We start from the raw sequence: 27302 nt of genomic DNA, 5'->3' as shown, positions 1-27302 counted from the left end.
GTGACAGTAATGGCCCACAGCTGTCACTGCTGCTCTAGGATGTGCCCCCTTCCTCCCACCCCCAGCTCTATGCACTGGATCATTGAATCCTCATGACCACCCCCCAGGAGAATGTAGATTCCACTTGGTGGAGAAAAGGAGAATGGAGCTCAGAAAAGTGAAATGCACAAGGTCCCTTGGTGAGGAACCCGGGATGTATCCTGGGAGCCTGGCTGCAGAGCCAAGCCCCCAACCCTGTGCTGTGCTGCTTCCCCCTGACACTGCCTCCTGGGTGCCTGCATGCACCCTCCACACAGTGGCCAGTCTCTCAGCCTCTTGCTCTGCCCACATGTGACTGCCCTGCCCGGAAAGCCTTCTCCATTCTTCTTCCTCTACCTGGGGGATGCCTGCTTGGCTCTGGCATTACCTTCTTCCCGTGTACTTCTCAAGACTGCATCCTACGTGATATCACTGGTCTCTCTGCTGCCCTTACCTCCTAGCCCAGCTGTGAGCATTCAGAGACGGGCCCGGCACATGCTGCATGGCTGAGGACCTCGACACTAGCTGCCCTTTCAGCTTCTCCCCTGCCCCATCTCTGGCTCCTGGCCTTGCCTCTGTGTGGGTTCTATCCTTCCAGCATTCCTGGAGTGGCCTCTTAACTTACGGGAAGGCAGGTGCGAGTGAGGCAGGGCCGGCTGCAGGTGAGCTGGGGGAGAACAGGGTAGGTAAGTAAGATGGTCCTAGACACCAGACACAGAACCCTTTGCCATTGCTCAAAATCAGCATTTTCTGATTTCCCTGTCCTTGTCTGGGTAATTTACAGGGCCCAGAGGTGGGCAAGTATCCTCACTTTATCCACTTACTGTAATTTTTTCTTGTCTATTTTCAAGAGACCTCAAAAGCAAGAGCTTCTCCATAGGTCTTCTGTTAACTCTGTGTCCACCAGGAACAGAGAAGAAAACTTTTATTGACACAGGCGAGGACTAATAATAGTGCAGCTTAATGGGAGTAAATCTTCTGCTAATTACTTCAGCTGCTTCTAAGCTTGAGTTTAATGGGGGGTTACTCCCTCATGCTGGCCCCCAGAAGGGCCTTGCCATCTTTGCCAGCTTAAGAGTCAACACCTGCCAGCCAGGTGACTGCCACATCCTTGCACCTGGGGAATGTGGCTCTGAAGTAGCCCGAGTTCAATTAGCCAAGACGTGAGCGGAGAGGGTGGCGTGAGCTGTGGAACTGAGTTTGGGTGGGGACTGCTGTTCTTCCCGTGGAGTGAGCCTCCTGGGGGCTGAGGTGTAAACACGCCTCACTCTGTGGAAGAGAATTCAAGGAGCAAGAGTGGATAAAACGTAGCAGGATGGGGAAGGGGGCTCCGTTGGGGGCCGGTGGAGCCTCCAGCCTTTGGTGGGGATGGGGGTGGAGGGTGCGTGCCTGGGTTTGGTTCTTGAGATAGTTCTTGCTTTTCCCTGCTGTATTAGCCCGTTCTCATGCTGCTGAGAAAGACATACCCAAGACTGGGTAATTTATAAAGAAAAAGAGGTTTAATGGATGAACAGTTCCATGGTGCTGGGGAGGCCTCACAATCATGCCACTCATCTTACATGGGGGCAAGGAAGACAGAATTTGTGCAGGAAAATTCCCCCTTATAACCTTATAAAACCATCAGATCTCGTGAGACTTACTATCATGAGAACTGCACTGGAAAGACCTGCCCCCATGATTCAATTACTTCCTACCGGCTCCCTCCCATGACACCTAGGAATTGTGGGAGCTACAATTCAAGATGAGATTTGGGTGGGGACACGGCCAAACCACATCACCCCCCATTAAAAGAATTGTGTTAAAATACACAAGAAAATGTACCACTCTAACCATTTTTAGGTGTACAGTTCAATGGTAGTAAGTGTCCATGATTTTTGCAGTCATCTTCAGAACTCTCACCTTGTAAAACAGAAACTATGTCCCCATTAGACACTAGCTCCCCATTTCTGTCTTCCCCAGTCCCTGGCAACCACCATCTACTTTCTGTCTCTATGATTTTGGCTATTCTAGGTATGTCATATAAATGGAATTATACAGTTTATCTTGTTGTGTCTGGCTTAATTCACCAGCAGAATGTCCTCGAGATTTATCCATGTTGTAGCAGGTGTCAGAATTTCCTTTTTTTTTTTTTTTTGAGAGAGAGATTCTCGTTCTGTCACCCAGGCTGGAGTGCAGTGACGAGATCTCAGCTCACTGCAACCTCTGTCTCCCAGGTGCAAGCCATTCTCATGCTTCAGGCTCCCGAGTAGCTGGGATTACAGGCGCCCACCATAACACCCAGCTAATTTTTTTTTTTTTTTTTTTAAGACAGAGTCTTGCTCTGTTACTTGTTCTCTTCCCATTCAGCCTGGAGTGCAGTGGCATGATCTCGGCTCGCTGCTACCCCTGCCTCCTGGGTCCCAGTTCAAGCAATTCTCCTTCCTCAACCTCCCATGTAGCTGGGATTATAGGCACATACCACCATGCCCAGCTAATTTTTTCTTTCTTTCTTTTTGTTTTTTGTTTTTTAGTAGAGATGGGGTTTCTCCATGTTGGCCAGGCTGGTCTTAAACTCCTGACCTCGTGATCCACCCGCCTCAGCCTCCCAAAGTGCTGGGATTACAGGTGTGAGCCACCATGCCCGGCCTAATTTTTGTATTTTTAGTAGAGACAGGGTTTTGCCATGTTGGCCAGGCTGGTCTTGAACTCTTGACCTCAAGTGATCCACCCACCTAGGCCCCCCAAAGTGCTGGGATTATAGTCCTGAGACACAGCACTTTGGCCAGAATTCCCTTCCTTTCGAAGGCTGAATAACATTCCATTAAATGTACATACCACATTTTGTTGATCCATTCCTCAATGGACACTTGGCTGCTTCTGTCTTTTGGCGATTGTGAAAAAGGTTGGTACAAACACGGGCATACAAATCTCTGTGTTCTCACCTATTTTTGCAGGTGAGATTCCACGGGGATTGAGGACACCTTTGAGTTACTGTTATTCAGTGCAGGTAGCTACTCAGGGTCATTCATTTTCTTGTGGTTCCCTCTCACTGTCCCCCTTCTAGTTTCCCCTCATCTCCCACCCTGGGGCTGACAGGGACTGCTTTCCTGTCACCTGTTTTCTTCCCACTCAGCCTGTTTCAAGCACAGGGAACAGAACTCTCAACTCTTTCCAACCAGTGTACCTCTTCACTCCACTTTATAAAGCTCCTCCAAGCCCTTTCCTCCAGGATCCTTTCCTGGGGAATGCTGGGGTGACCCACAGGGTACAGTCCTGCCCTTCCAGTTATCAGGACCACCTTCACCTCTGAGGGAACTGTGACCCTCGGAGGTTCCCTGTAAGAGCCCCGAGGGTGCTGCCTCAAAGCCAAGATTCCTTGAGAAATGTCACCAAGAGAGTGTCAGGCTCACCAGAGGGTGGCCCAGGGCATCTTCCCTGGTTCCTCATTATTCCATGCTGGCTTTGAAATCAGAGGGCCCTGTGGGGCTCTCAGGGGAAGATATCCTAGGGGATTAGATGATGTGGTCCTGGTGAAGGAAGGACAAATTGCAGTTTCATGAAAAATAAAACATGGTGGCTCACACCTATAATCCCAGCACTTTGGGAGGTCAAGATGGGCAGATTGTTTGAGACCAGGAGTTCAAGACTAGCCTGGGTAACATAATGAGACCCCCATCTCTACAAAAAAGTAAAAAAAAATTAACTGAGCGTGGAGGTGCATGCCTGTGGTCCCAGCTGCTGGGGAGGCTGAGGCAGGAGAATCACTTGAGCCCAGGAGGTTGAGGCTGCAGTGAACCGTGATTGTGCCACTCTACTCCAGCCTGGGTGACAGAGCAAGACACTGTCTCAATAAATAAATAAAACAAAAAGTAAAGCTCCAGGTCAGCCTCTGAAATATGGAATCCCTAGAAATTTGGGGACAGTGTGAGGTAGAAAGAGTGTGGACTTTGGAGTCCAGGCAGATTTGGCCTCTGTCCTCTGCTTTGCTCTTTGCCTGGATTTGAGTCTTGCTTTCCTCCTCTGGAAAACGGACAAGCATCCTGCCTCTCGGGGGTGCTGTGAGCATGAAATGGAGCTGTGATGTGAAGCTCTGAGCCCTGGGCTCAGGCAGTTTCCAGGATATGGAAACTGTTTTCCACAGAATTCCCGGCCCACAAAATCCATAAAGCACTGCTGTTGGTGGTGTTTGCCTGCTCCAGCAGGATGACGGGCAGAGCATGTGAATCGCAAAGCCAGCTTCGTTAGTGCTAATGCGCTTAGGATAATGCGGCCACAGCTGAAGGCCCGAGCAGCCCTTCTGGGGACTCAGGAGAGCCCTTGATGTGGTTTTGATGTGGCCACAGCCCTGGCATTTACTCAGATGATGAAGAGCTGGTTGGCAGATTGAGCTGGCTTCTGGGTTTTCTGGGGTTTAGAGAGGGTTGGGGGGCTGGGCGCGGTGGCTCAAGCCTGTAATCCCACCACTTTGGGAGGCCGAGATGGGAGGATCACGAGGTCAGGAGATCGAGACCATCCTGGCTAACATGGTGAAACCCCGTCTCTACTAAAAAATACAAAAAACTAGCCGGGCGTGGTGGCGGGCACCTGTAGTCCCAGCTACTCGGGAGGCTGAGGCAGGAGAATGGCATGAACCGGGGAGGCAGAACTTGCAGTGCGCTGAGATCTGGCCACTGCACTCCAGCCTGGGCGACAGAGCAAGACTCTGTCTCAAAAAACAAAAACAAAAACAAAAAAACAAAAAAAGAGAGGGTTGGGGGCCTTGGGATACCAGATTTGGGGGCTCATCACTGGAATGGTCTGTGTAGAGCTTGCTGGTTCACAAGCACGTTCATGCCTCTGCTGCTGGTCTTGTCCTGAGGTTTGGCCCCCGGGCACCCAGGAGGCTGTGCTAGGCTCCTCCCCTCCCAGCTGTCTCGTCTGCCAGCATGCTTCATGTGAGAGGGTCTGGATTTCCCTCTCCAGTAGTTTTTCTCTGTATTTGTGTGGACTTCCATAGGTGGTGACGTGGATAAATGCAGTATTACTATAGTTACTATTTGTCACCTGCCTGCCTACAGGTAGGCACTTTATGTATATTTATTATCGAATTTCTATCAGACTTGAGAGGTTGGTTCAGCATTTTTATCCTTTATGGGTTTGGAAAAGGCTCAGAAAGGTCAGGTGGCTTCCTCAGGCTGACACAGCTGATGGGGACAGGATTGTAACCAGGTGTCCCTGCCTCTTTCCTGTTCCCTGGGCTGGAGGAACCATTATGATTGTCAGAGATTCTGCATATTTCTGCCTTTGCGTGCCCCTTTCTCCATAAAACTTTTAAAAATTATAGTTTCTGACTGGTTGGTGTAAGCACAGATATAAATCAGTTGGATATATTCATATATTTTCTACTAATGTTAAAAGAAACTAACACATTTTCGCAGGCCCCTAAATGTGTCATGATCCTTAGGTACTGCACCTGCTGGGTTGCCAGCCCTTTGGGGGACAAAGTTGGTGTCCCAAGAGAGGGAAGTGGGAGAGGGAGAGAGTGCCTGGCTCAAGTGACTCTCCTTTTCTGCCTGACAGTGCTGGTGGCCTCAGTTTACCCCCGGAAGCCTCAAGCTGTAGAGCGGCATGTCCTTCCCATCCTCTGGCACTTCCTGAACACCACCACCGGGAACGGCACCCTGCCTGGACCCAGCGGGAACATCCGCGGGGTGGTGAGCCGGCTGTCCAGGAGCCTCCAGGAGCACATGGGCCCCCGCCTACTGGACTTCGCCGGCAGCCGGCCAAAGCACGTCCTCCAGACGCTCCAGGAACTCTTAGACTCAGAGTCCTTGGGAGGCAGCCACAAGGCCACTGACAGAGGGGTGGCCCCTGACAGCAAGACAACTGGCAGCTCATACCCTTTTCAGCTGGATTAAAGATGGATCTGAAATGGGCAATTATTATTTTTTATCTTATTTCTGTGATGGAATATTCTCCTGGTTACTTTCCCCTTTAGAGTTCCAGATGTACGTGGTATATTTTGAAGTAGAAATAAAAGAATTACTTATTTTCCTAAGGTTTTATTATCTTGTACTTTTTTTAATCACAGAGAATTTTCCAGTAACTAGGTTTGTGATGAACAAAATGAAATGTGACAGCAGCAAAACCAGTTGCAGACAATGTTAAGAGTTAGGAAGAAAAAGGGTAGCACAGCTCTGCAAGCTGCAGCCCGCTGGAGACGACAGTTGTCCGTCTGTGAGTTGCTGGGCAAGCCCTCCCGAAACCTGCAGCCCGAGGTGGTCATGGAATCCAGTCCATTTTTTGGGCCTGATTGGAGGTGAGTGTAACAAATGTGTTCTGGTACATTGTGCTTCTGCCCTGCAAAAGCTGCAGCGCACGTCTGTTTGTCCTGTGGGAACCTTCTGATGGGATCTGCGAAGCTTATCAAAAGACAAGGGGAATTTGAGATTTGCATCACTAAAAGCTTTCTCTAGAAGTTGGAGTTCTGGCTAGTTCTGAAGAGGACTAGACAATGCTTTGCCATTGAAATACCCTAAATGGAGATGCATGCAGAGCGTAAAGTGCTACCGGTATGCAGATGCTGCCGAGTCTCTGAAACTGCACAGGCTGCGATTGTGGGCCACATCAGAAGCTGGAGGGGCGTGTGGGCACAGCACAGGCCAGGACTTGTGGAAGCAGGGAAGGTGTTGGCCCCTGGGAGAGCAGCCAGTGAAATGGGGTCCTGGCAGTTGGAGAGGGAAGTCTGGGGCTCAGGCTCTGGACACATTAGGTAGGAGTGGTTCTGCCTTGGCTGGGGCCAGTGGCAGGTTAACAACTGTGTGACCAGAAAGAGTTAGAGCTAAGGCCATGACCTCAAATGCATAGGCAAGGCAGGCCTGGTAAGACAAAGGCTGAAGGGGCAGCATCCCAGCTCTCGCAGGGGAACCCAACCTGTAGCCATGTGCTGGGGCAGATGCAGACGACCAAGGCCCTGAGGGCCCAGCTTCATCATGCCAGCAAGTTTTCTGGCAGACACCCGCCTCCCCTGTCCTCCCCCAGTAGAACCTCTTTCCACTGTCACCTGCCCCCTAGACCTAATATCCATTCCACATCCCTGTTCTGAGCCTCTCCTGGGGAGTCTGGCTCTGGAAAGCCCCGAATCTACTCCCTTATGTATTTCCAGACCCTGCCAGGCTGAGGAAGCCACTTTCCCATCTTGCCTGTGTGGCAGGTGTAGTTAGGCCGGCTCCTCCTTAAGCCCTGGGGTGAGGCTGGGCATGCAAGTCATCCCAAGCCTTGGGCTTGTCATAGGCGGCTTAAGAGTGACTTTGGGTAATTCTAGTCCAGTGAGCTGCTTCTCACCTGATTGTGACCCCAGCAGGGGCTTCCCTGCGACCATGTAGCTCTTTGTTGATTCTGACTGAACCAGGTTAAAGGCCTGCTAGACAGGCAGCCCTCCAAAAATGCCCAAGAGGCTGACAGTAAATGTTTTAAGTGTTGCACAATTTAATGAATTGCGTTTGCCTGTCATCTGAGCAAATGTTTTTGGTTAGGTGAGGAGACTTGCATTTTCTGCTTTTATCCTAGAATGTATCAGAACATTTCAGGATTTCTTAGATCCTAGGAGGTCAGGGATGTAAAGTCTGGCGGGGATTTTGAAGGCAGAAATGAAGCTCAGCAGCACTGTCCTGCCTTCCTGCCTTCCACGTCTGTTCTCACACAGGAAGTTTCCCATCCCAGGGGCCTCCACCCGCTCTCAGGGGTGGAGGCGTTGAAAACAGCTGAAAACACTGGAAAAGTGCAGAATACATCTTTGCACTGTTCTTTTCCCTCATTAGTTCAGGTTTTATTAATCACACCTGTGGCGTGACGCTGCTGGGAGGCACTGGGTGGCTCCGGTGTACCTTGAGAAATTTCCATCTCCAAAGATTTCCTTACCTCATTACTTTGAAAACGAAGGGAAGACAGCATGTTGGTAACCTGGCCCTGGGCCTGTTGGGAATACCTGTGGGAATCTAATGGGACGGCCTGTCATGGGAAATGAAGATTGTCCTGAGAGCTGGGGCTGGAGCTGAGCCCACACATCCTTTGCTTGGCTCTGTGTGCAGCCAGGAACTCCACTTACATGAAATGCTCTTGGGGGTGGGAATACAGCCTCTAATGATGGAAGATTCTCTCTCTCTCTGTCTCTCTCTCCATGTAACAAAAAATGCAGGTTCAGTCACTCACTGCTTGCAGACTCCAATGAAAAAAAGGGAGGCCTGGTATAAAGAAACTGACTTTTTATTCCAAAACTAGTTTAGGGGAAGAAGCTGCCTTGAAGGGTACTGAGTCGTTTTTGGAGCAGAAAGCGGTCACTTTTAAAGCAGGGGGTGGGGTGCTGGCACGAATGGCATGCAGGGGAGGAAGCAGGCAGGTGGGGAGTCCACATACTCGTTTTGATGACTTATGTAACGGGTGGTCGAGTTGGCATCTTTGTGGGCAGAACGAGGTTGTAAAGGTGGCTGAAGCTCTTTAGGTGGGAGGGAGTTTCGTAGTGGGCATACTTTGGGTTATTAATTGACTGTTGTGTCTCCAGGCAGTTTCCCCGTGGGTGCAAGTTCCGCTCTGGAGCTTCTAAGCACACAGTTAGATGAAACTGCCCTGTAGGGAGAGTCTGGTGAAAGAGGTAAAAGGTTACAGTTGCATTTCTAAAGAGCTAAGTAGGAAGTGGGGAACAAGGGGAAATGGGGAAAAGAGAAGAGAAATGATTTTAAAAACTCATTTTCTTTCTTAGAAAAATGGGTGTACTTGGTTTAGAGTGAGACTCATAGACTGAAGACTTGTCTGAGAGCTGTAACTGCCAGGACTCCCTTTTACATCAGGTAGAATTTTCTGAGATTTTAGGAAACTTTTCCTATCGGTCCCATTGTAGCAGGCCAGGTCTCACTAGTGCAGACCTCCATAACAACCATTTCAATACGGACCGAATGGTTAAGTTAAACATGAAAAGCTGAGAGAGCTGGTGCCCTTATACAACGGCTGGACTGTAACAAAAGCCCACCAAGAGTTTTGCCTAGGCCTTTCCTGGGCCTTGAAGCATGACGAGATAATGAGGAATTCTTAGTGGGACCCGTTTAGGATTAAACAAGTTTTACTAGGGGTCTGAAGAAACTCCCCAGGCCTCCACAAACAAGTTTATTGGGGGTCTGAAGGAACTCCCCAACCTCCATGATTTAGCAGGAGACAAGATAAGGGTAATCACCTCAGCACCTGGACCCATTTAGATTAAGTAAATTTATTGAGGCTCCAGAGGAAGGGCTTTAGGACTTAGATCTTAGCTAAAGATTAAAAGAAGTTAATCACTTATGTCTTTAGATGAATGCACACTTACACACAGACATGTAGCTTAGAAGGTATGTAAGCTCTGGAAAACTTTGTAATTTGAGTTGTTCTGGCGATATTTTCCAGGCCTTCTCCCTGTAACCAATTACGGAAATAAACTCTTCCTCCCTGGTTCATCTGTATCTTGTTATTGGGCCACGAGAAATAGCAGCCCGACCCTCAGTTTGGTCCAGGAACAAAATCTCTCATTCTGTTTTCTCCTCCCTTTATTATCTCCTACCTTCTGAGTTAGTAAATGTTTCTCCCCTCTCATTGTGCTTCAGAATAATCTGGCAAGACTTAAAAAATACTGAGGTCTACCCCCACCCCACAGGGATTTTGATTCACTTGGTCTGAGGTGAGGCCTAGGCAGCTGTATTTTTTTTTTCTTTTAACTCCAGGTGATTCTAATGGCTGGGCGAATTCAAAAACCACAATAAAAAATCCGATAAAAAAGGAAACTAGCCATGGCTTAGGCCCTGTGGGCTCCTGGCCTGTCAGCTCCCCTTACCTCACAGCCCTAGAGTATTCTGGGGTTGATGGCAGAGACTGAGTCCAGGCTCCGGAGTCAGGCCTGTGGCCTGCTGGCGTATGGCTTGGGGCCCATCTGTCAACCTCTCTGATCTTTCCATATACATCTCGTGTGTGGATGATATCGGTGCCCACCTTCACCTGGCTGTACTGAAGATGAATAAGAACATTCTTATAAGGTACTTATAAGGCCATGAAAACAGGCAGCTGTTCTCTGGGGCCTGTCATTTCTCCAGCTATCTTCCCCTTTCTCCATATGCCTTCACAACCATCCCTCCCCACAGAGAAGAAAACCCAGAAGTTCTTCTCTCCTCGCGGCCGTTCCCTCCGTTCCACTCTTCTGACTCTTGAGACTGGAGGGGGGATGATTTACAGGGGAGCAGAGCGCTTTCTTGCCTGAAGCATTTTCCTTTAATTATAACTTAGTTCTGCCATTAGGGAAAGAAAGGGGGAAATGACCGTTAAGTCTTCTGTTCTCCTTGTAATGGAGGGAGGAAGATGGGGGCCCAGAAAGGGAAGCCGAGAGGAAGAGCCAACCTCCTCATTAAATTCTGCAGTGTTCCAGGTCTGCCATTCTTGACATCTTATAAGGAAGATATTATTTCTTTCATTTCCTGATGAGGAAACTGAGCCTCAGCGATGCTTAATGAACAACCTCAGCCAGTACACAGGAATCACCTGGGAATTTTGGTAAAGCACAGATTCTGTTTCAGCAGGTCTGGGTAGAGCCTGAGAGTCTGCATTGTTCAATTCCCAGGTGATGTCAGTCCTGTGAGTCTGGCAGGGACCATACTTCGCGGGGTCAGGCCCTAAGACAGCAAGAAAGTGGCTGAAAGTTGGGTATGTGTCCAGGCCTGCTTGACTCCCAAGCCCCTGACTTTCTGTTCCAGGATGCTTTATGGCTGTAAGACATTTACTTTCCCTTGGGTCAGTTTGAGCCCTTTGAAAGAACCCATTGAAGCCCCATGGATTTCTGGAGTTAGTCTAGTCCCAGAGTTTTGCTCCCAAAAGCTTCAGGGCAGAGGGTCTGCTTGGTCAGCTCTGATCATTAGGACATTCTGTGAACACTTGGCCTCTGGTGGGGATAGGATTTGCGGGCACAAATGAAGACTACATGAGAAAAGGATAGTCTATTCAGAGCTTGCTTTAGCAAGGGAGTCTGCCATGATGACCTGAGTCTTGGCAGAGGCTCATATGCAAGCAGAGGACTGCTGCAGCTTCATAGTGGAAAAAGGGAAGACTTCAGGTATGCCCTGATTGGAAGCTGTTGGCCTGGGGATGCTGTAGGCACCAAGTGTGGACTGTGGCTTGTTACAATATCACCCACAGTGATTGTTAAAGTACAGATCCCTGGGTTGTACTCCAGACCTACTGAATCAGAGCCTTGATCGCTCACTCTCAAGGTTGAGAACCTGTCACAATCTCAAAGCTTTCAGTGGTTATGAGGTTCCCAGGCTAGCCCACACCTGGGAGTCAGCATGCCTCAATCGGTCTTTACCAAACGTGGTTGATGAAAAGAACTGCTTGAGGGAGGAGACGGGGAGAGAGAGACAGGAACAAGTGCTTTTTAAAAACTCAGATTCAGTCTCAGCTGTAGATCTGTTACTGCGGGGAAGGCCTGGGAATCTGCAAATTATCAAGTAGCTGATTCTGAAGATCAGGCAGCCTGGGAAGCAGCGTCCTAACTGCCTGCTCCCAGCTGGGTTCCAGATAGCACGGCGGCATCACCGTGAGCACGGGTGCTCCCTGGTGGGTGTTTCTGAGTCAGGGACCTCTTGGGGGCTCAGGTTTGGTCCTTATCATTACTGGGGTTTATTCAGGGGGCCTGCTGGTTTCGCCATATCCCGTCCCCTGGTGTTTCAGTGAAGCTGGCTGTAACATTTGAAGGCTTGGCTTTGTTTTAATCACATCGTTATAATTACCTCTCTGTGGGTTGACAGCTGTTATTAGCATCACCTTGGGTTCTCCTTGAGAATTTTTACATCCTTAAAGTGATCCGGCACTTCTGCAGCTGATGTCAGAAGCCGTTAACTAAACAATCGCTTTAAAATGTCACCAGGTTTTGTAAACATAGCCAATCCTGTCCCTTTCCAAAGGAAGGGAAAAAAATTGCTAGATAAATAATTTTCATGAAGGCAATTTGTTTCCCAGGGTCTATATTCTTTTCTGTCTCATCCACTGGTTTTTACCGCTGTGGGGCCCTGGCAATAAAGAGCTGTCTCCAGAAGGAGGCCACGTCTGCTTCTGCCAGTTTTCATCTGGAAGCCCGCTTCAGGGTTCATGGCAATGAGAAGCAAAGATTTTTGGAAGATACTTTTCTTTTTTTCTTAATGCTAGCAGCAGTTTGTGTGTGTGTGTTTGTGTGTGTGTGTCTGGCTGGAAAATGATGGGAGTGGTCGAGGTCCTCAGAGGGAATTTAAAAACTCTTGGAGACCTTGTTTTGAGTTTTCATCCAAGCTAGTTTGAGGAATGGCTAGAATTTCAGCTGAACTTTGGTTAGATATGAAAAGTAATTTCCTGGGCTAGGTGTGGCAGCTCACACCTGTAATCCCAGCGCTTTGAGAGGCTGAGGTAGGAGGATTGCTTGAGTCTGGGAGTTTGAGACCAGCCTGGGCAACAGAGCAAGACCCCATCTCTACAAAAAATAAAAAAAACATAACTGGGCATGGTGGTGCATGCCTGTAGTCCCAGCTAATTAGGAGACTGAGCTTACGAGTTCGAGGCTGCAGTGAGACTGAGCTTACGAGTTCGAGGCTGCAGTGAGACTGAGCTTACGAGTTCGAGGCCGCAGTGAACTACAGCGAGCTATGATTGTGTCACTTCACTCCAGCCTGGGTGACACTGAGTGAGACCCTGTATCTTCAAAAAGAAAAATAATTTCCTATTTGTAAATGTTGGAGAAAATGGAGAATTTCTTCCGTAGAAAGGTATGCTGTCTCCTTCCAGTACTGTCTCTCTGGAATAATCTAGATCCTGCTTTCCAGGTATGGGGAGGAAGGCTGGCCAGGGTAAGAGGCCTGCTCTGCCCTCACTGGCAATGTGTCTTTGGAGTTAAATATTTTTCTCATGTGTAAAAGGTATTGAAAAAACATTTGCTTTGTCCATCTCATAGAGTCTTTTTTCCCCTAAAGATTTAATGAAACAATGTAGTAATCGCATTTTGAAAAAGTAGAGCGTTACATACAAAGAAAGGTAGAATTGTTATTAACGGGAGCCTCATCCCACACTGCATGCAAAGCCTGCTGTTTAGCAGTGTTCAGAGTAATTGCTGGCCATCTATCTGACTGACTGACAGCCTCATGACTCAACATGGGAAAGACGAGAGATTCAGAGGCTTAATTTGTTTTTTTCCATGTGGTGTATTTGACATATGTACTTGCGATTGCAAGCAAACGTTGTAAAGTCTTTTCTCTTCACTTTGAAAGACATGAAAACCTTCAAAGAAGGAAGTCAATGCTTGCTGAGTTTGACAGCTGTTTTTAAGTTTCTCCAAAGATCAAAACGCAGCTCAGGAATGAGGGGGAAATGATACTGGCTTCTTTTCTCAATTGGGATCTTAAAGTGCAGAGGCAGCAGAGACGAACATTAAAGACCAAATGGCCAGGTTTATGAGTTCCGTTCCCCAAGATGGCTCAAAAGGATGCCTTAGAAAAGACACGTTTGCCCCTGTCGTGCAGATGGTGGGATAAGTAGGCTGACATTATCACTGCTTTGCAGATGAAGACACGGGCCCAGAGATGCCAGGTCACAGAGCCAGGGAATGGAGGTGTCACGACTCAGGCTCTGGTGTTCTAAGTCCAACCCTCAGGAGCATGATACTCTCCGGTTCCTGAGAATGAGTGGCCCAGTTACCATACCCCTTGTTTCTTTCTCCTCCTGCTCTCTTCCTCCTCTTTTTCTTTTTCCTCCAGTTTAGGCCAATCAGCTTTATCTATGGCCATTAACTGAGCCCCGCCAGTGCTATCACTGCAGCCAACACCGATTGCTTCCTCGTGTGCTAGACTTCAAGGGTGTCTGGAATGACAGCGTTCAGAAGCGGGTGACTAGGTCAGTGGAATCCTAGAGCCACCTGATGCAGAGCCCACGGACTATTCACAAAGTTACTTTCTGAAGTCCAGGAGTGCAATCAAGCCTGCAGTGTCCAGGGTCCTCCATAAAGTTGAATTAGAGTGCTGAGTGAATTAACTGTTTGCTCCTCTTCTTGTGCGATGCATTTTTAATTACATTTCATAAAAACGTCTGGATGGATTGATGGAGCTTTATTTAAACCTCAGGTAGGCACGGGGAGTAGACGATAGTGCAGTATAACATGTTCTGTTAATACAGGCTCAGAACACGTGTACTTTATGGCAGTTCAACTGAATCTTTGATGTGGGGCTACTTAAAAATATATTACCTTTGAAAAGACTTCCTTTGAAAGATAGAGTGGGTGCTTTAGCAGCCTGTAAGCCGTCAACCAGAGGATCAATTGCCAAATACGTCAGCACTTATAATTCACTGCAGTGCCTCCTCTGATACATGCAAAACACTGGTTTATTTCAGAAAAAGAATATATTTCTCAAAATCCCTTTCATTCACATCATAAGGTTTATGAGGCAAGTCTTGTCAATCCTAGGCCCTTCACAATGAAAGAAAAGTCTCCTTGGTCTGTGTGCCCTGTATTTCCTTTCAACATGGATTATTTTAGGCTCTGAACTGGGCATACAATGTGAGGAAGGAAGATAAATACTGCTTAGAGTAAACGGCAGCTCAGACCCCAGCCGTGGAGGGAGGTTTGTATTTCATCTTGAAGATTGTGCTTATACTTGCAAAAAACTATCACTGTTCTGCCAGAATATGATGTTTTCTTTTCTCCATGAATCCTTTTGATGGAAGCAGAAAATTGTGTTTTTTTTCCCTGGGGTGGAGCTGTTTACAGTGTCATTAAAGTGTTGGGTAAAGGGCTGGGCTCAGTACCTCCCTCTCCACAGCTCTGGGGCCTCCATGGTCGGGAGGATGAAAGCTGTGCTCCTCTAGGGTGGAGCTGGCCCGAGTAAGAAGATGGGTATGACATGCACCCCTTAGATGGATCTGTGGTGGGTTCCTCCTCCTCTGTATCCCTGACAGTCCTTGGTTTCTAACTCTATGAATAAAAAGTGTAGATTCCTGCCATGGGTGCTCACGGAAAGCACAGTTGTTCATTCGGGACCCTTCCTGTGTGTTCTCCATGACACTGACCCCTTCAGTGGTGGAATACTGTGCCTGGCTCCTTGCTTCCACCGCAGGGGGCACTTGGCCACCCTTTCCACTTTCTACCCAGCCCCTGGACTTTTAAGATGAGGCCCTTTACGGAAGGAGGCCTGGACTGGAGACTGGAGACTCAGCCTTGCTTTCCCTCACTGCTGGTCTGGCTCCACTTCATATCCTGGTTCCAGTAACTAAAATGTTTCTAATTCCTGTGGTTACACCCCCTCATGGTATCCCAGGTTCACCCACTGTGTCCCATTCCAGTCTCCCTGCAGCTGAGGAACAGCTTTGTTTCCTCAGACCTCCAGCAATCCTGCCCCTAAATCCTAGCTCAGGCAGGGCCCACTTTCTGAGCAGTCCCACCTGAAGCCACTTACCTGTGCGCTAACCTCAAAGGCTGCCCACACTGTGTGTCTCCTCACTCAGCTCAGTGCCCAGCTTTCCTAAGGCTCACCCCATGGTCACCCAATGGTCTGCCCAACCATTTAGGGAGAATGCCCAGATATCTGTCGGGCAAGTTTCCTGAGTCTGGTCCATTCTCATGTGCTTATCTCGGCCCCAGCCCTGCCTGGGTGGCTGGACTTCCCTCATTGCCTGCAGCCCAGGGAGCTCCTAAGTGTCCACCCAGCAGTGGGTGTGGCTTGGCTCTAGAATCGCTGGCCTGGGCACTGCCTGAGCACTTCTCTGAGATGAGGGCGACAACAGGAGCAAACGTGAGCAGAGCTGTGTGTGCATTTCCAGCAGAGGGGTGGGTTGTGGCCCCTCTTGGTAGTTTAATCAGCTGTTTGGGTGCCTTTGAATAATAACTGGACAAGTCGAGGTGCGATTCATTTACTCAGAGTCATAGCCTCTCTCTGGGGAGGTAGCTGGAGTCCCTAGGGACACAGTTTCACAAGTTTTTGAGCTCACAATCTCAGCAAGAATGGGTTTGAGGTCTGTGATTTCCCCAAACTTTAAAAATCAGCTTTGCAGCAGATCTGGAGGATCGTCCCTTAGCTGTACCCCTGTGGGTAAGAATTCTTGTCTTTTGCCAACCCATTGAGCCGGCATTGAATCTCTCAGTTACTGCAAAATCTTTTCTAAACAGAACATACACCACAGCCTCCAATGGAAACATTCCAAGATCTGCAGCAAATATCTAGTTCATTGGCAGAAGCAGGTTTTTGGCATGAACAACTGTTTTTCACTTTGATTTCGACTCCAGCAGAAGTTCTTGCAAGATGACCTGGGAATAAAGTTGGCCAAGAAGCCTCTGAGAGGAGATCGGCGTGTGAGTGCGTATGTCTTATCCACGCTATCTTCTGCGCTCCAGCGCCCATGGCATGTAGAGAATGGGCTGCCTTGTTTGGGAGGCTTGGTTTACCCTACTCAGTCGAGAAGCACGTAACGTGTAGGGCAGTGAGAGCGTTTGCTACACGCTTAGGCCGAGAGGCAGCGTGGCTGGTATTGTGAGCTGTCAGCTTTAGGTTTAAAGCATTGAAACTGAGCTTGGGAAGGAGGAGAGGACATGGGACAGGTGGGGCTGTGTGTTTTAATCCCAGCTCACTCAGCCTTCTCATTTTGGGAGCCACGTGCTTCTAAACAAAGCTCTCAATAGGGGCTCCAATGCTGTGCCATGACTTAATCTTACAACAAAGAAGCTTTCCGACCACTTGCGCACCCATGTCGGCTTTAGGCAGGTGGAGTGACGCAATACTTACGGGCAATGGAATGTAATAAAAAGAGTAGAGAGATTCTAGCACCAGACTCATCTGTGCAAAATTTTGCTCTATTCTCTTCTTAGCTGTATGACCTTGAGCAAAACACTTGAGGGGGCCTCTCCCCACGCCTTCGGTTTTCATGTGCGCAAAACTGGAGAATGCTATCTGCTTCATTCACTGTTGTGAGGCTTCCTTCAGTGATCTCAAGGAACGAACCCAGTTAAAACCCTATCAAGCATGCAACAAATACATTCTCCACTCCCCACCCCACCCCAAAATTAAGGCCAGCGCTTGAAGGATTAAATACTGTCATTGTGGGGTCTAAAGTTCTGGTTAACCTTTGAACCCCAAGGCAGAGCAGGATCTGGGACTGAAAACGGCGTTTGTTTAAAATTCAGCAGACCCGCTGGGCAGTGCACCTTCCAGGCCTTTCCAGGACACCTCAGTAGGAGTTTGGTTTGCCCATCATCTCTGGGTCAGGCTGGACACTTGGCTGTCACACTTGGCCTTCTGGGGTGACTGCGTGAGTGTGGCCCCCTCGTCAGCCTGTCAGGACACCTCCTCTTGCTGGGGCTGTGCCTCTGGCTGGGATTTGTCCTGGATGTGGCCGGCGCGAGGCTCTGGTTGCAGCCCGTGGCCCAGCACACAGAACTCTGGGGGAGATGCACGCCTGCTGCTGCCCTGCAGTTCAGGGGAACAGGGGCTGCTCCCCGGCTCTGTGTCCTTCTTGGGGCTCTCCTCGCTGCTGCTGCTGAGAGAAAGGACAAGTGCAGGTCAGACACTCCTCTGCTGCTCCTTCCTGCCCCACCCCTGTCCTCCATTCTCCCTTTCTGTCCCTCCCCAGCCTTCTCCCACAATTGTGCCTGTTCACCCTGGGGGCCAGGCCTCTGCCCTCTGTACCAGGCTTGCCAGGCTGGTGCCGCCCTTGCCATGTGCCTGCAGGGGTGGGCGCTGCGGGAGCTGGGGTGACAGGCTGAGTCCTGTTCTTTCCCCCTGAAGCCCTGGATCCTGCTGCTCTGAACAAAGCAACTCCCTCAGAAGCTCTGGGAGCTGGGCCTTAATTTTGTTTTTGTTTTTAAAGCACTTCTTGTTTAATAAGGGCTAGGCTTAGCCAGTTGAATTAAAGACAACAACAACAAGGAAAAAAACTGGCTTCACGCAGCTGCCACCCTTTTCCTGAATAGAGAAAAATGCAAACAACTTGGCCCAGCCCAGGCCCCGCATTTGGCTGGAACAGAGCTTCCCAGCTGCGGAGTGACACAGCTAAGAGGAACTTTGCATGGGGAGGGGACCCCCACAGGAGCCTGAGTGGGATTTGGCATGCCTTAGGAGTGCAGAGTGGAGGGTGGCCCTGAGCATGGAGCAAGCTTCTGCTAGCAGGGGACCTGCCCAGGAAGCCACACTGGCCGTCTGCTGGCAGGACAGCCTGAGGCTCCCCAGAGTGGGGATTAGAGGCTAGCTGCCTGGGTTCAAGTCCTGACTCTCCGGCTTATTAGTTCACCCCTCTGAGTCTTTGTTTCCTTCTGTATAAAATGGAAGTAATAGGCTGGGCATGGTGGCTCATGCCTGTAATCCCAGAACTTTGGGAGGCTGAGGAGGTGGATCACCTGGGGTCAGGAGTTTGAGACCAGCCTGGCTAACATGGTGAAACCACATCTCTACTAAAAATACCAAAAATTAGCCTGGCATAGTGGCAGATGCCTGTAATCCCAGCTGCTCAGGAGGCTGAGATAGGAGCATCGCTTGAACCCAGGAGGTGGAGGTTGCAGTGAGCCGAGATTGCGCCACGGCACTCCAGCCTCCTGGGCAACAAGAGTGAAACTCCGTCTAAAAGAAAAAAAAAAAAAAAGGAAGTAATAATAGTAAGTACGCAGCTCATCAGGCACTCATAGGTATCAATACTGGGTGAAGCATGGAAGACCCTTGGTGTACTATTGTATTAATAGTGTTAAGTGCCCCAGAGGTGGGTAGTGACACTATGGAGCTGCATTGTTGAGTGAATAGGAAGTCGCACTAGGAAAGGACTCTAGGCACCACGCCATCCTATTACAGGGACTATGAGGCCTTGGTCAGAGCTCTCAGTCAGTTGCCTCAGGGCCAGGACAGGACCCTAGTTCCGCACATGCACAGGTAAGAAGGCTTCTCTCTGCCTGCGACAGCACATTCTTGCCTGATCTGTGAGCTTTATTGTGCAACATGCTCGGCTCTGTGAGGTTAGGCTTACATGGGATGCTAAACTAGTGGAGAATATGTTTGTATTTGGATCTGAACACGATCGAGGTGGGTGGTAGGAGTCGTGGGTAAGTGCGGTGGGTGCTAAGACCAGCACACAACTATGGTTGTTGGACAGGAAGGAACCCAACACACTGTGCCTTGGAGCCAATCTCATCTGTGTTGGTCTCCGGCCCTATCACAGGTCCCTACAGGAGTTCAGGGTCCAGGGGCCATTGGGCTTCTGATCCAGGAGACTGAGTAAAGGTGGCAGAGCGTGCATGCCTGGGCAGGCCAGGCAAAGGCTGAAAGCACCACATTGAGGGGAGCAAGTCTGGAGCCTTCTCGAATGCACACAGTGCCCCAACATCCGGAGACCTAGGCTGGTACCCCCGCTGGGGGATTTGGCACATAAATAACAGTTGTAGCTCAGTCATTGAGCTTCCTGGGTAAGCCTCCAAGGGCTGTTCCCAATCCCCAGGGCCCCAAGATCGGGAGATACAAACATCACGCATTTTCTAAAAAGGGGCTCCTGCCTCGCACGGGGTGACTGGAAGGGCAGGCTGGTTCAGCTTGCAGGCCTGCCTCAGCTGCAAGACATCATGGGTGTGGTTGTGTCCCTGCATGTCCCTGCTTGGGGAAACAGTCCGTTCTGAGCAGCCTCTGGCTCCCTGGCACTGGCTTGTTGCATGATCTTGGGGAAATCATGCCTAGTCCCTGGTGGTGTTTCCCCATATGCAGGATGGCAGAAAAAAAGCTTGCTATCCACAGGGTGGCAAAGGCCTGACGCACTTACAGCAGGTGCGCTTCTGCTCCCAGATGCCAACTTTATACCTGGGGGCGGGGGTGCTGGGGAATGAGCACTTTCCCATCACATGTTCACAGTGTGGGAAGGCTTAGAGCTGTGTGGTGTCGTGAGAGGTAGGGGAATGGTTGCAAGTCATTATATAACCTTCCGTGTGACCTTGGGAGGCCTCCTGTTTACGAACCCTCCTCTCTCTCTTTTTTTAAATTTTTCTTGAGATGGAGTCTCTCTCTGTCACTCAAGCTGGAGTGCAATGGTGCGATCTTGGCTCACTGTAACTGCCGCCCCCAGGTTCAAGCAATTCTTGTGTCTCAGCCTCCTGAGTAGCTGGCATTACAGGCACGTGTCACCATGCCCTGCTAATTTTTGTATTTTTATAGTAGAGACGGGGTTTTACCATGTTGGCCAGGCTGGTCTCGAACTCCTGACCTCAAGTGATCTACCCACCTCAGCCTCCTAAAGTTCTGGGATTACATGCGTGAGCCACCGCGCCTGGACATCCTCTCTCTTTCAAGCCACTGTTACCTCCCCGCCACCCCTGCCCCAAGTGTTGAGATTCAGGACATAAAACAACCTTTTAGCTGCCCTGTTCTGAGGAGAAGCCTGAGGAAGGGCATTATTTTCTTCTTGAACAACTTTATGTTACTTTATTATTGCTCCTGCTGTTTTAAAATGTTAGTGTTTTTAATTAATGCCATTTTATTGTCCCTGTTCTCTCAAGCTCTTCTCCTGAAGGGCACAGTTTTAGAAATCTAATAACTGAATAAGTGGCTGGAGTGAGGAATAATACATTAACATTTATAGAGGTTCTTAGATGAAAACCACTGTACTGTAGGAAAGCTCATTTTAGATTTAAGAAAAGAGCAATGTTATATTAAGATTCTTGCAAAAATAATCAATATTTCATTTCTTTCAAGTGGCTGGGGAAGTTTAACTGTAATAATGCACAACTTTCCCGAGATAATATCTTTATTTAAAATTGACTGCCGAGTACTTTGTCAAAAATTACCATTTGTGCCTGGACAGATTGTGAAGTCTGCAACACATATCACTCTGGCAGAAATTAACTGCTGATTTACACAATCGTGGGCTATGCAAAGATAGCAAGGACCGGTGTCAGTTGAGCTTTGTCTGATCTGATATCAAGACACATTGATAAGAGTTCTTCTCTAATAGACCTCAGATATTATTTTTTTGTTATTGTTTCTACGCCAGTTTGGGTAAAGGCACATTTCCCCGTGTATTCTGTAAAATAACCACTTGAGCATATGAGTTCTTTCAGTGCCCAGCAATGGCTACACTTTGACTCATGCCCCATTGCGGCTGCATGTCCGGGCCTGTCTGCACGGCTGGGCCAATGACATGCACATCTGTTGCCCTGATGAGAAAGGCACACTTGGAGCTCAGTCTGCCCCGGGGGAGAGGTAGCAGCCCCACCCCTGGATTCTGGCGCTCAGCAGTCATGAAGACTCTTGTTCTCACTCCACAAACTTTTGAAGTTAGAGGAGAAGTGGAGCCAGGTCCCCGGGGATATGGGAAGCCACACATTTATATTCCACGCCTCCAGGACTAGCCATTCTCAAAGTGTGGTCTGGGGGCCCCTGGTTATTCCTGAGACACTTATAGGGGGCCCATGACGTCGAAACTATTTTCATCATAATACTAAGATGTCATTCTCCTTCTCACTCATTCTCTTGTGAATGTAGGGTGGAGATACTAGCGTCTACATGAGGTGTGAGATCCCAACAGGTTGACAATGGAAGCAGAGCTGTGAATCCAGTCATTTTATATTAAACCAGATGCTAAAAAGATTTGAAAAAATGTATGACAGTGCTATTCTTTTCCCCAAATTTTTTGTTGGTGTAGAAGATACTCTTTTCATAAAGACACGTGCATACAAATGTTCATTGCAGCACTATTCACAATAGCAAAGACATGGAATCAACCCAAATGCCCATCAATGACAGACTGGATAAAGAAAATGTAATACATGTATATACCATGGAGTACTATGCAGCCATAACAAAGAACAAGATCATGTCTTTTGCAGGAACATGGAAGGCGCTAGAGGTCATTAATTATCCTTAGCAAACTAACCAAATACTGCATGTTCTTATAAGTAGGAGCTAAATGATGAGAACTCATGGGCACAAAGAGGGGAACAGTAGACACTGGGGCCTACTTGAGGGGTGGAGGGTGGGAGGAGGCAGAGGAGCTATTGGGTATTAGTACCTGGGTGATGAAATTATCTGTACAATAAACCCCTGTGACACAAGTTTACCTATATCACAAACCTGCACATGTACCTATGAACCTAAAATATAAGCTTTAAACTAGACAGAAAATACACACTTTTTATGAGTATATTATGTGTTAACATATATTTTTTTAAAAAAATTTTACATATTTCTCAGTTTTAACTTCCAATACAGTAAACATTGATAGATACCGCCTCCACACACAAAGGCTCTTTTGGGCTCTTAATAACTTTAAAGGGTTTAAAGGAGTCCTGGGACCAAATAGTTGGAGAACCTCCCAACTAGATGCTGGTCTCCTGCGGGGAACCAGAAACAAGGGGAGCCAGGCTGCTGGTTTGAGACGCAGCGCCAGTGAGCCAGCCATAGGGGCAAGCCTTTTCATCTCAGCTTCCCCAGCTGTAAAACACGGGTTGTGTGGGGTTGAACTAACTTGAGTGTTTTGAACTTTATTATTTTATTTTTTTGAGATATATATATATATATTTTAACTTGACGTTCTGGGATACATGTGCAGAACGTGCAGGTTTGTTACATAGACATACATGTTTCATGGTGGTTTGCTGCACCTATCAACCCATCATCTAGGTTTTAAGCCCCGCATGCGTTAGGTATTTGTCTTAATGCTATCCCTCCTCTTGCTCCCTACCCCCTGACAGGCCCCGGTGTGGGCGCCTTTCCTGTCCATGTGTTCTCATTTGAACTTGATTTTTTTAATACAGCAGGGCCTCTTTCCAATTAAAATCTTTCTTAGGAAGCTGGAATGTGTAACAGATAAGAGCACAGTAACTCAAGGTTGGAGAGTAGGGGAGCTGGAACTGCCCCCTACACCTCTTTTTCCCAACTGCCTCTTCCCTTGCAGCACAGTTTGAAAACTACTGGGACCTAGAAGATGCTGAGGCCCATTGGCTCTGTTCCTCTCTATTCCAAGCCACTGAAGGGCAGTGACCCCAGGACACTCCTTACCTGCTTTGGCCGAGCTGGGATTCACAAGAGGTGCTGGTGGGGCTCAAGACGGGAGGCTGCAGTCGGGCACCCGGCTGGCGGTCAGAAGCTGTCCTCCTGAGGAAAGGCAGAGGGTTGAGGGCACACAGAGCCGCTCTCCGCTGTGAGTCTGCTCTCAGCCAAGGCCCTGAGCTGTTCCTCCAGCCTCCTGCTGGGTTCCCGAGAGGGCCTCCAGCTTCTGGCGGCAGCGATGGTGGGGTCAGTGGGTGGGCTGTTGAGAGCGGCGGTTTAGCTTCAAACAGAGAGGAGGTAGCTGGGCAGAATATGGAATGTGTGTTCCCAGACACTTTGGCTATGACTGCTTGGCTGTCTTCAGAGTCTCTTGTTTCCTTGTGCCCCTGAGAAGGGGACATTGGGGGTGATGGGTAGGGAATCAAGGAAGGGGGGCTTGCTTCTGGGTGCTGGGTTGGAGGGCCAGAGACCTTGCACTGAGCGGGTGCCCTCTCGAGGGGAGGGCTGGGCAGCTTGGGCTGGTGTGGTGGGGAAGTTCGCTGCTTTGTGGTTGGAGGGCTTAGCACCCTGGGGCTCACGGGTGGGCTGGGAGCTCCAGGGCTGAGTGGTGGACTGGGGGGCATCTGCACAGCAGAGGGGCTTGACTGGGCAGGTCTGTACGAGGAGGGCAGACTCCGGCGCCTCTTGTCTGCTTGGGGCACCCAGTGTGTCCTCGTGGGAGAGACCTTTCTGCCCACCGCGGGGCTTCTCTCTCGGCTCTGCCTCAGTCTGGCCAGGCTGGATTCTGAGGTCCTGTTTTGTCCAGGTGGAGGGCTGGAGTGGTGCCAGGCGATGGCCTTCCGGGGCTGCCTGTAGAGGCTGGCGGCCTTCTCTGCCTGACTCCAAGTCCCACCCTTCACCTCTGGGCTTTGGCTGGTGGCTGGTGGGCGGCTCAGGTCCAGGGCTGGCTTCCTGAGCTGGCAGCTGCTCCTGCCACTCCCTGGCCCTGTGCCGCGAGGCTTGGTGGGGCTGGCGGTGCTCTTGCTGGGCAGCAAGTCCAGGGGGCTCACAGAGGCCCTCAGCTTTGGGGAAGCCCACGGTCTCCTGGTGGGGCCAGCCTCTCCCAGCCCTGGCTCCTGCGTTTCCTCCGGGGAGCTCTCTGTGGACTTGCTGCTTTCTGGGGACTCCAGAGAAGCAAATGATTTGTCCATCAGGACTTCCAGGGGCGGTGGAGGGAGGTGCTCGGGGTTCCCCTCCATTTCACAGCTGAGCTCCTCACTCTTGGCTGCTTCTGCTTTAGGCAGAGGGGGAAAGATAGGTGCTAAGGGCTTCCAGCCTATGCCCATTTTGAGAGATTCTCTGCCTGATGCTGGAGAAATTTGGGACTTCCGATACAAAGGGGCAAGCCCCCTGTACATGGGAAGTCTGGGCGGCATGATGCAATTCCTGAGGCAGAGATTTGCCCCGGAGTCCTTAGAGTCCCCCAATGTCCTCAGACTCTCTGTGGGACTGAAAGTTTCAATAAGCTTCTTGACGGATGTTCTGGTGGGACAGCCCCTGACATTCCAGTCCGTGGCCTCGGCAGCCTCACTGACCTCTCCTGAGGGGATGGCATTTGGAAGCTTCTCAGCTTTGCCCTGTTCGTCCTCAGGATGGGGACTGCATTTCTGCAAGATGCTCTTGTCCTGACTAGGCAAAATACTGAAGTTCTTGGTGAGGGATGCCTTGAGCCTGCTGGTGGTGTTGCTTGGACTGACCTTGCAGGTGCCATTGGGCCACACGGCTGCTGCTCTGGGCTGCAGAATCTGCTCCTGGCTCTGCTCCTGCCCTTTGGCACCCAGGTCATAAAATGCCTCCAGCTTCTGACTGAGGTCCCTCTGGACCCTTCGCAGCTCCTGAAGGGTGGGGTCCTCCACGTGACTCTGGAGACACGACTCTGACTGGGACCTCCTCTGCCTCTCGGGGGCCCTCCTGCTGCCACTGATGGTGCTAGGTCTTGGGGGGACCACTATCCTCCCCTCCTCCTCCTCAGACCAATCCTGGTGCCCGGAGGGCACAGGGACAAACTTGATCCTTTCGCTGATTGCTTCCTTCATCTTCAGAATCATTTCCTGGGACTGGAGGCTCCTAAGCCTCCTGGTGCGGGCCTGAAATGGGCTTTCCCGGTCAGCAGGTGAAGATTGTGGCCTTGAATGTGGAGTTTTTTCCTGCCAGACACACAGACTCATGCTGCTCATTTCGTCTTCCTCCTCTGGGCTGCTGTCCTCGCTGTCACTAAGAGATGGAGCGTCCATCAGCCTGGAGGTTTTGGAAAGATGTGGTTTCACAGAGACCCCAATCCCAAAGGAATCACATGGGGTGCTTGTCCCCAGCTTCAAAGGTGGGGAGGTGATATTTTCAGGGCTTGTACTGGAAAGGCATGGGCTCCTTGCTTCATCCTGTGCTTGTGGCTGAACCTTTGCCATAGGAGCCCCTGAGAGCAGGCAGTCCTGGGGTCTGTCTGAACCCATACAGAATGGACTTTGCTGCCAGGCGTGTCCGGACTGCCTGGCTTCTGTGTGGGGCGAAGTCACCGACTTCCATTCTTCAGGCTCTGGTGCAAGGTCCCAGCTGGTTTGCTTGCCCAGCTTGTCCACCGACTGCACAGACTCATTGTCAGCACCAATGCCACTGTCCTCAGAGCATAAGGGGAGACCCTGCACCCCAGGATCACCACGGCCACTCGCCAGGCTCTGTAGCTGCCCCAGAGTCCCCAGGAGGCGTTCATCCACGTTCTTTTTTGCGCTCAGCTTATTTTCCAAGTGGGTTGCAGTGGAGTGGAGGTAGCTGCTGGAGCCCTCCAGGAAGCTGTTGGTGAGCGAGGCCACCGTGCCATTGAGCACCTGCAGTTTGCTGACTGTGTACTGCAGCAGCTGTTGCAGGAGATCTGGTTGTTCCTGGGGTTCTCTCTTCTTCAAAGGCCAAGCCAGATCCTCCCTAACTTCCTGCAGGAGTACTTCTCCATCCTTGGAGATCTCCCCCAAAAGCTGGCTGATCTCCTCAAAGCACAGCAGCAGGAAGCTGACCATGGGCTGCAGCAGCTCCCGGGTCTGGGTGGCCTGATGGATGATGCACAGAATTGCTTCATATTTGGAGAGGCTGGAGTGGAGATAGGCGTAAGCGTGCTGGTGGGCCTTTACCAGGGGCTCCGGGAAGTCCACTTTGCCTTCAGACTCATGAGCAGGGTGGATGGTTTGGTAGCAATGGCTCTGTTTGCTTGACGTGTGACATTTTAGTGTCCTTTTCCATTTGAAAGTATCTTGGGTACTACTTTCCTGACTCTCATCTCCAGAAAAGTCTGCCCCTTGTGATCCATGGGAACCCTGTGTCTTGAACAGAATGTCCTTAGCCATGTGGCTTTGTGATTTGTTCAGCTGGGATGAAGAGGTTTTGGTTCCTGGGATCAGCCCTTCCATATCTTTCCTTTTGCCTGAAACAGGATCTCCCATGAGCTGACAAAGACCTTTAGCTGTGGTTTGGTTCCCCCTGGAACTTGGCTGCTCCTCTGCCAGGCCCTCCCCAGCGTCATAGCAGGTGGAGTTTTTAACCAGCAAAGGGATGGAACCTCTTTCACTTCCGCCCTGACATCCTGGCCGAATTGCTTTGGGCTTTTTCAAGAACTGAATGCCACTCTTTGCAACGCTGTTTACAATGTCACTGTGTGAAGGTGTACACCCCATGATTTCAGCTTGTAGTCATCTTCCACCCACAACCTTCACAATTTTCCAAGAATCATATTTGAAATAGGAACAAAAGGCAATCTTACTAGTCCATCCAGGCAATTTTCAGGCCAGAATCCTTTGAAGTCCATGGTACAATATCCTAAACTTGGAACCAGCTTTCTTTATTTTCTTGGTCCAAATGTGAAGAGGGAGTGGTACCTGTCGTCCTGTTGTTGTTCTAAGTTTGGAACCCTCTGCTGTTAGTGAGCAGCAGGAAAATTCTGAAGGCCCCCAGTCTGGTGGATTACAGGCCTGTGTTTTGCTTGCCTCCTGACAGATGTGGATAGCAAGTGCAGCTTAAGCCTATTAGGTTAATCATGCCCTAGCCAGTCAGCACTCACAGTGTGTTCTAATATAGAACTTCTCAGCATTTACTATCTTGGGAAGCGGATTATTTTTGCACGTGCTCATGCTTTTAATTCTGTTCAGACGCCTGCCATATGAAACCTAGAGAAATGAGCCATAATTGCAAAAGGCTCTGGAAGAGATGCATTTGTGGAAGAGAAGAGAGGGCTCGTTGATTGCAGGCCCCGGAAGAGAAGTGACCTTCATGGTT

The 27302-nt window shown here is 49.7% G+C and overlaps 2 protein-coding genes across 3 annotated transcripts in view; one reads left to right on the top strand and one right to left on the bottom strand.

The window, feature by feature from the left end:
• FAM179A (family with sequence similarity 179, member A) overlaps nt 1–6034 on the top strand; it is a 72225-nt gene extending 66191 nt beyond the window's left edge. For both annotated transcript variants that reach the window (XM_011956285.1, XM_011956284.1), the window contains one exon: nt 5557–6034. In XM_011956285.1, coding sequence (XP_011811675.1) covers nt 5557–5894 — 338 coding nt within the window. In that variant the 3' untranslated portion in view covers nt 5895–6034. The remainder of the gene's footprint in view (nt 1–5556) is intronic.
• Nucleotides 6035–15804: 9770 nt separating this feature from the next.
• LOC105521926 (chromosome unknown open reading frame, human C2orf71) lies at nt 15805–26704 on the bottom strand. The gene is made up of 2 exons (XM_011956282.1): nt 23016–26704; nt 15805–17526 (listed from the first exon to the last, which is right to left on the bottom strand). The coding sequence occupies exons 1-2, from the start codon at nt 26702–26704 to the stop codon at nt 17328–17330; spliced, it is 3888 nt and encodes a 1295-aa protein (XP_011811672.1). The 3' UTR covers nt 15805–17327.
• Between the last annotated feature and the right edge of the window lie 598 nt (nt 26705–27302).

This window comes from Colobus angolensis, unplaced genomic scaffold, assembly GCF_000951035.1.
Source record: "Colobus angolensis palliatus isolate OR3802 unplaced genomic scaffold, Cang.pa_1.0 Scaffold413, whole genome shotgun sequence".
In the NCBI taxonomy this organism is placed as follows: Eukaryota; Metazoa; Chordata; class Mammalia; order Primates; family Cercopithecidae; genus Colobus; species Colobus angolensis.
This window is presented reverse-complemented; position numbering and strand designations above follow the sequence as displayed.

What these genes read in the sequence shown, in the direction of transcription:
- LOC105521926 (XM_011956282.1), bottom strand. Translation starts at nt 26,704, where the DNA reads ATGGGGTGTACACCTTCACACAGTGACATTGTAAACAGCGTTGCAAAG. An exon ending in TCCCAGCTCGGCCAAAGCAG is followed by an intron (nt 17,527 to 23,015) that starts GTAAGGAGTGTC and finishes TTCTCTCAGCAG; the next exon opens with CAGCAGCGAGGAGAGCCCCA.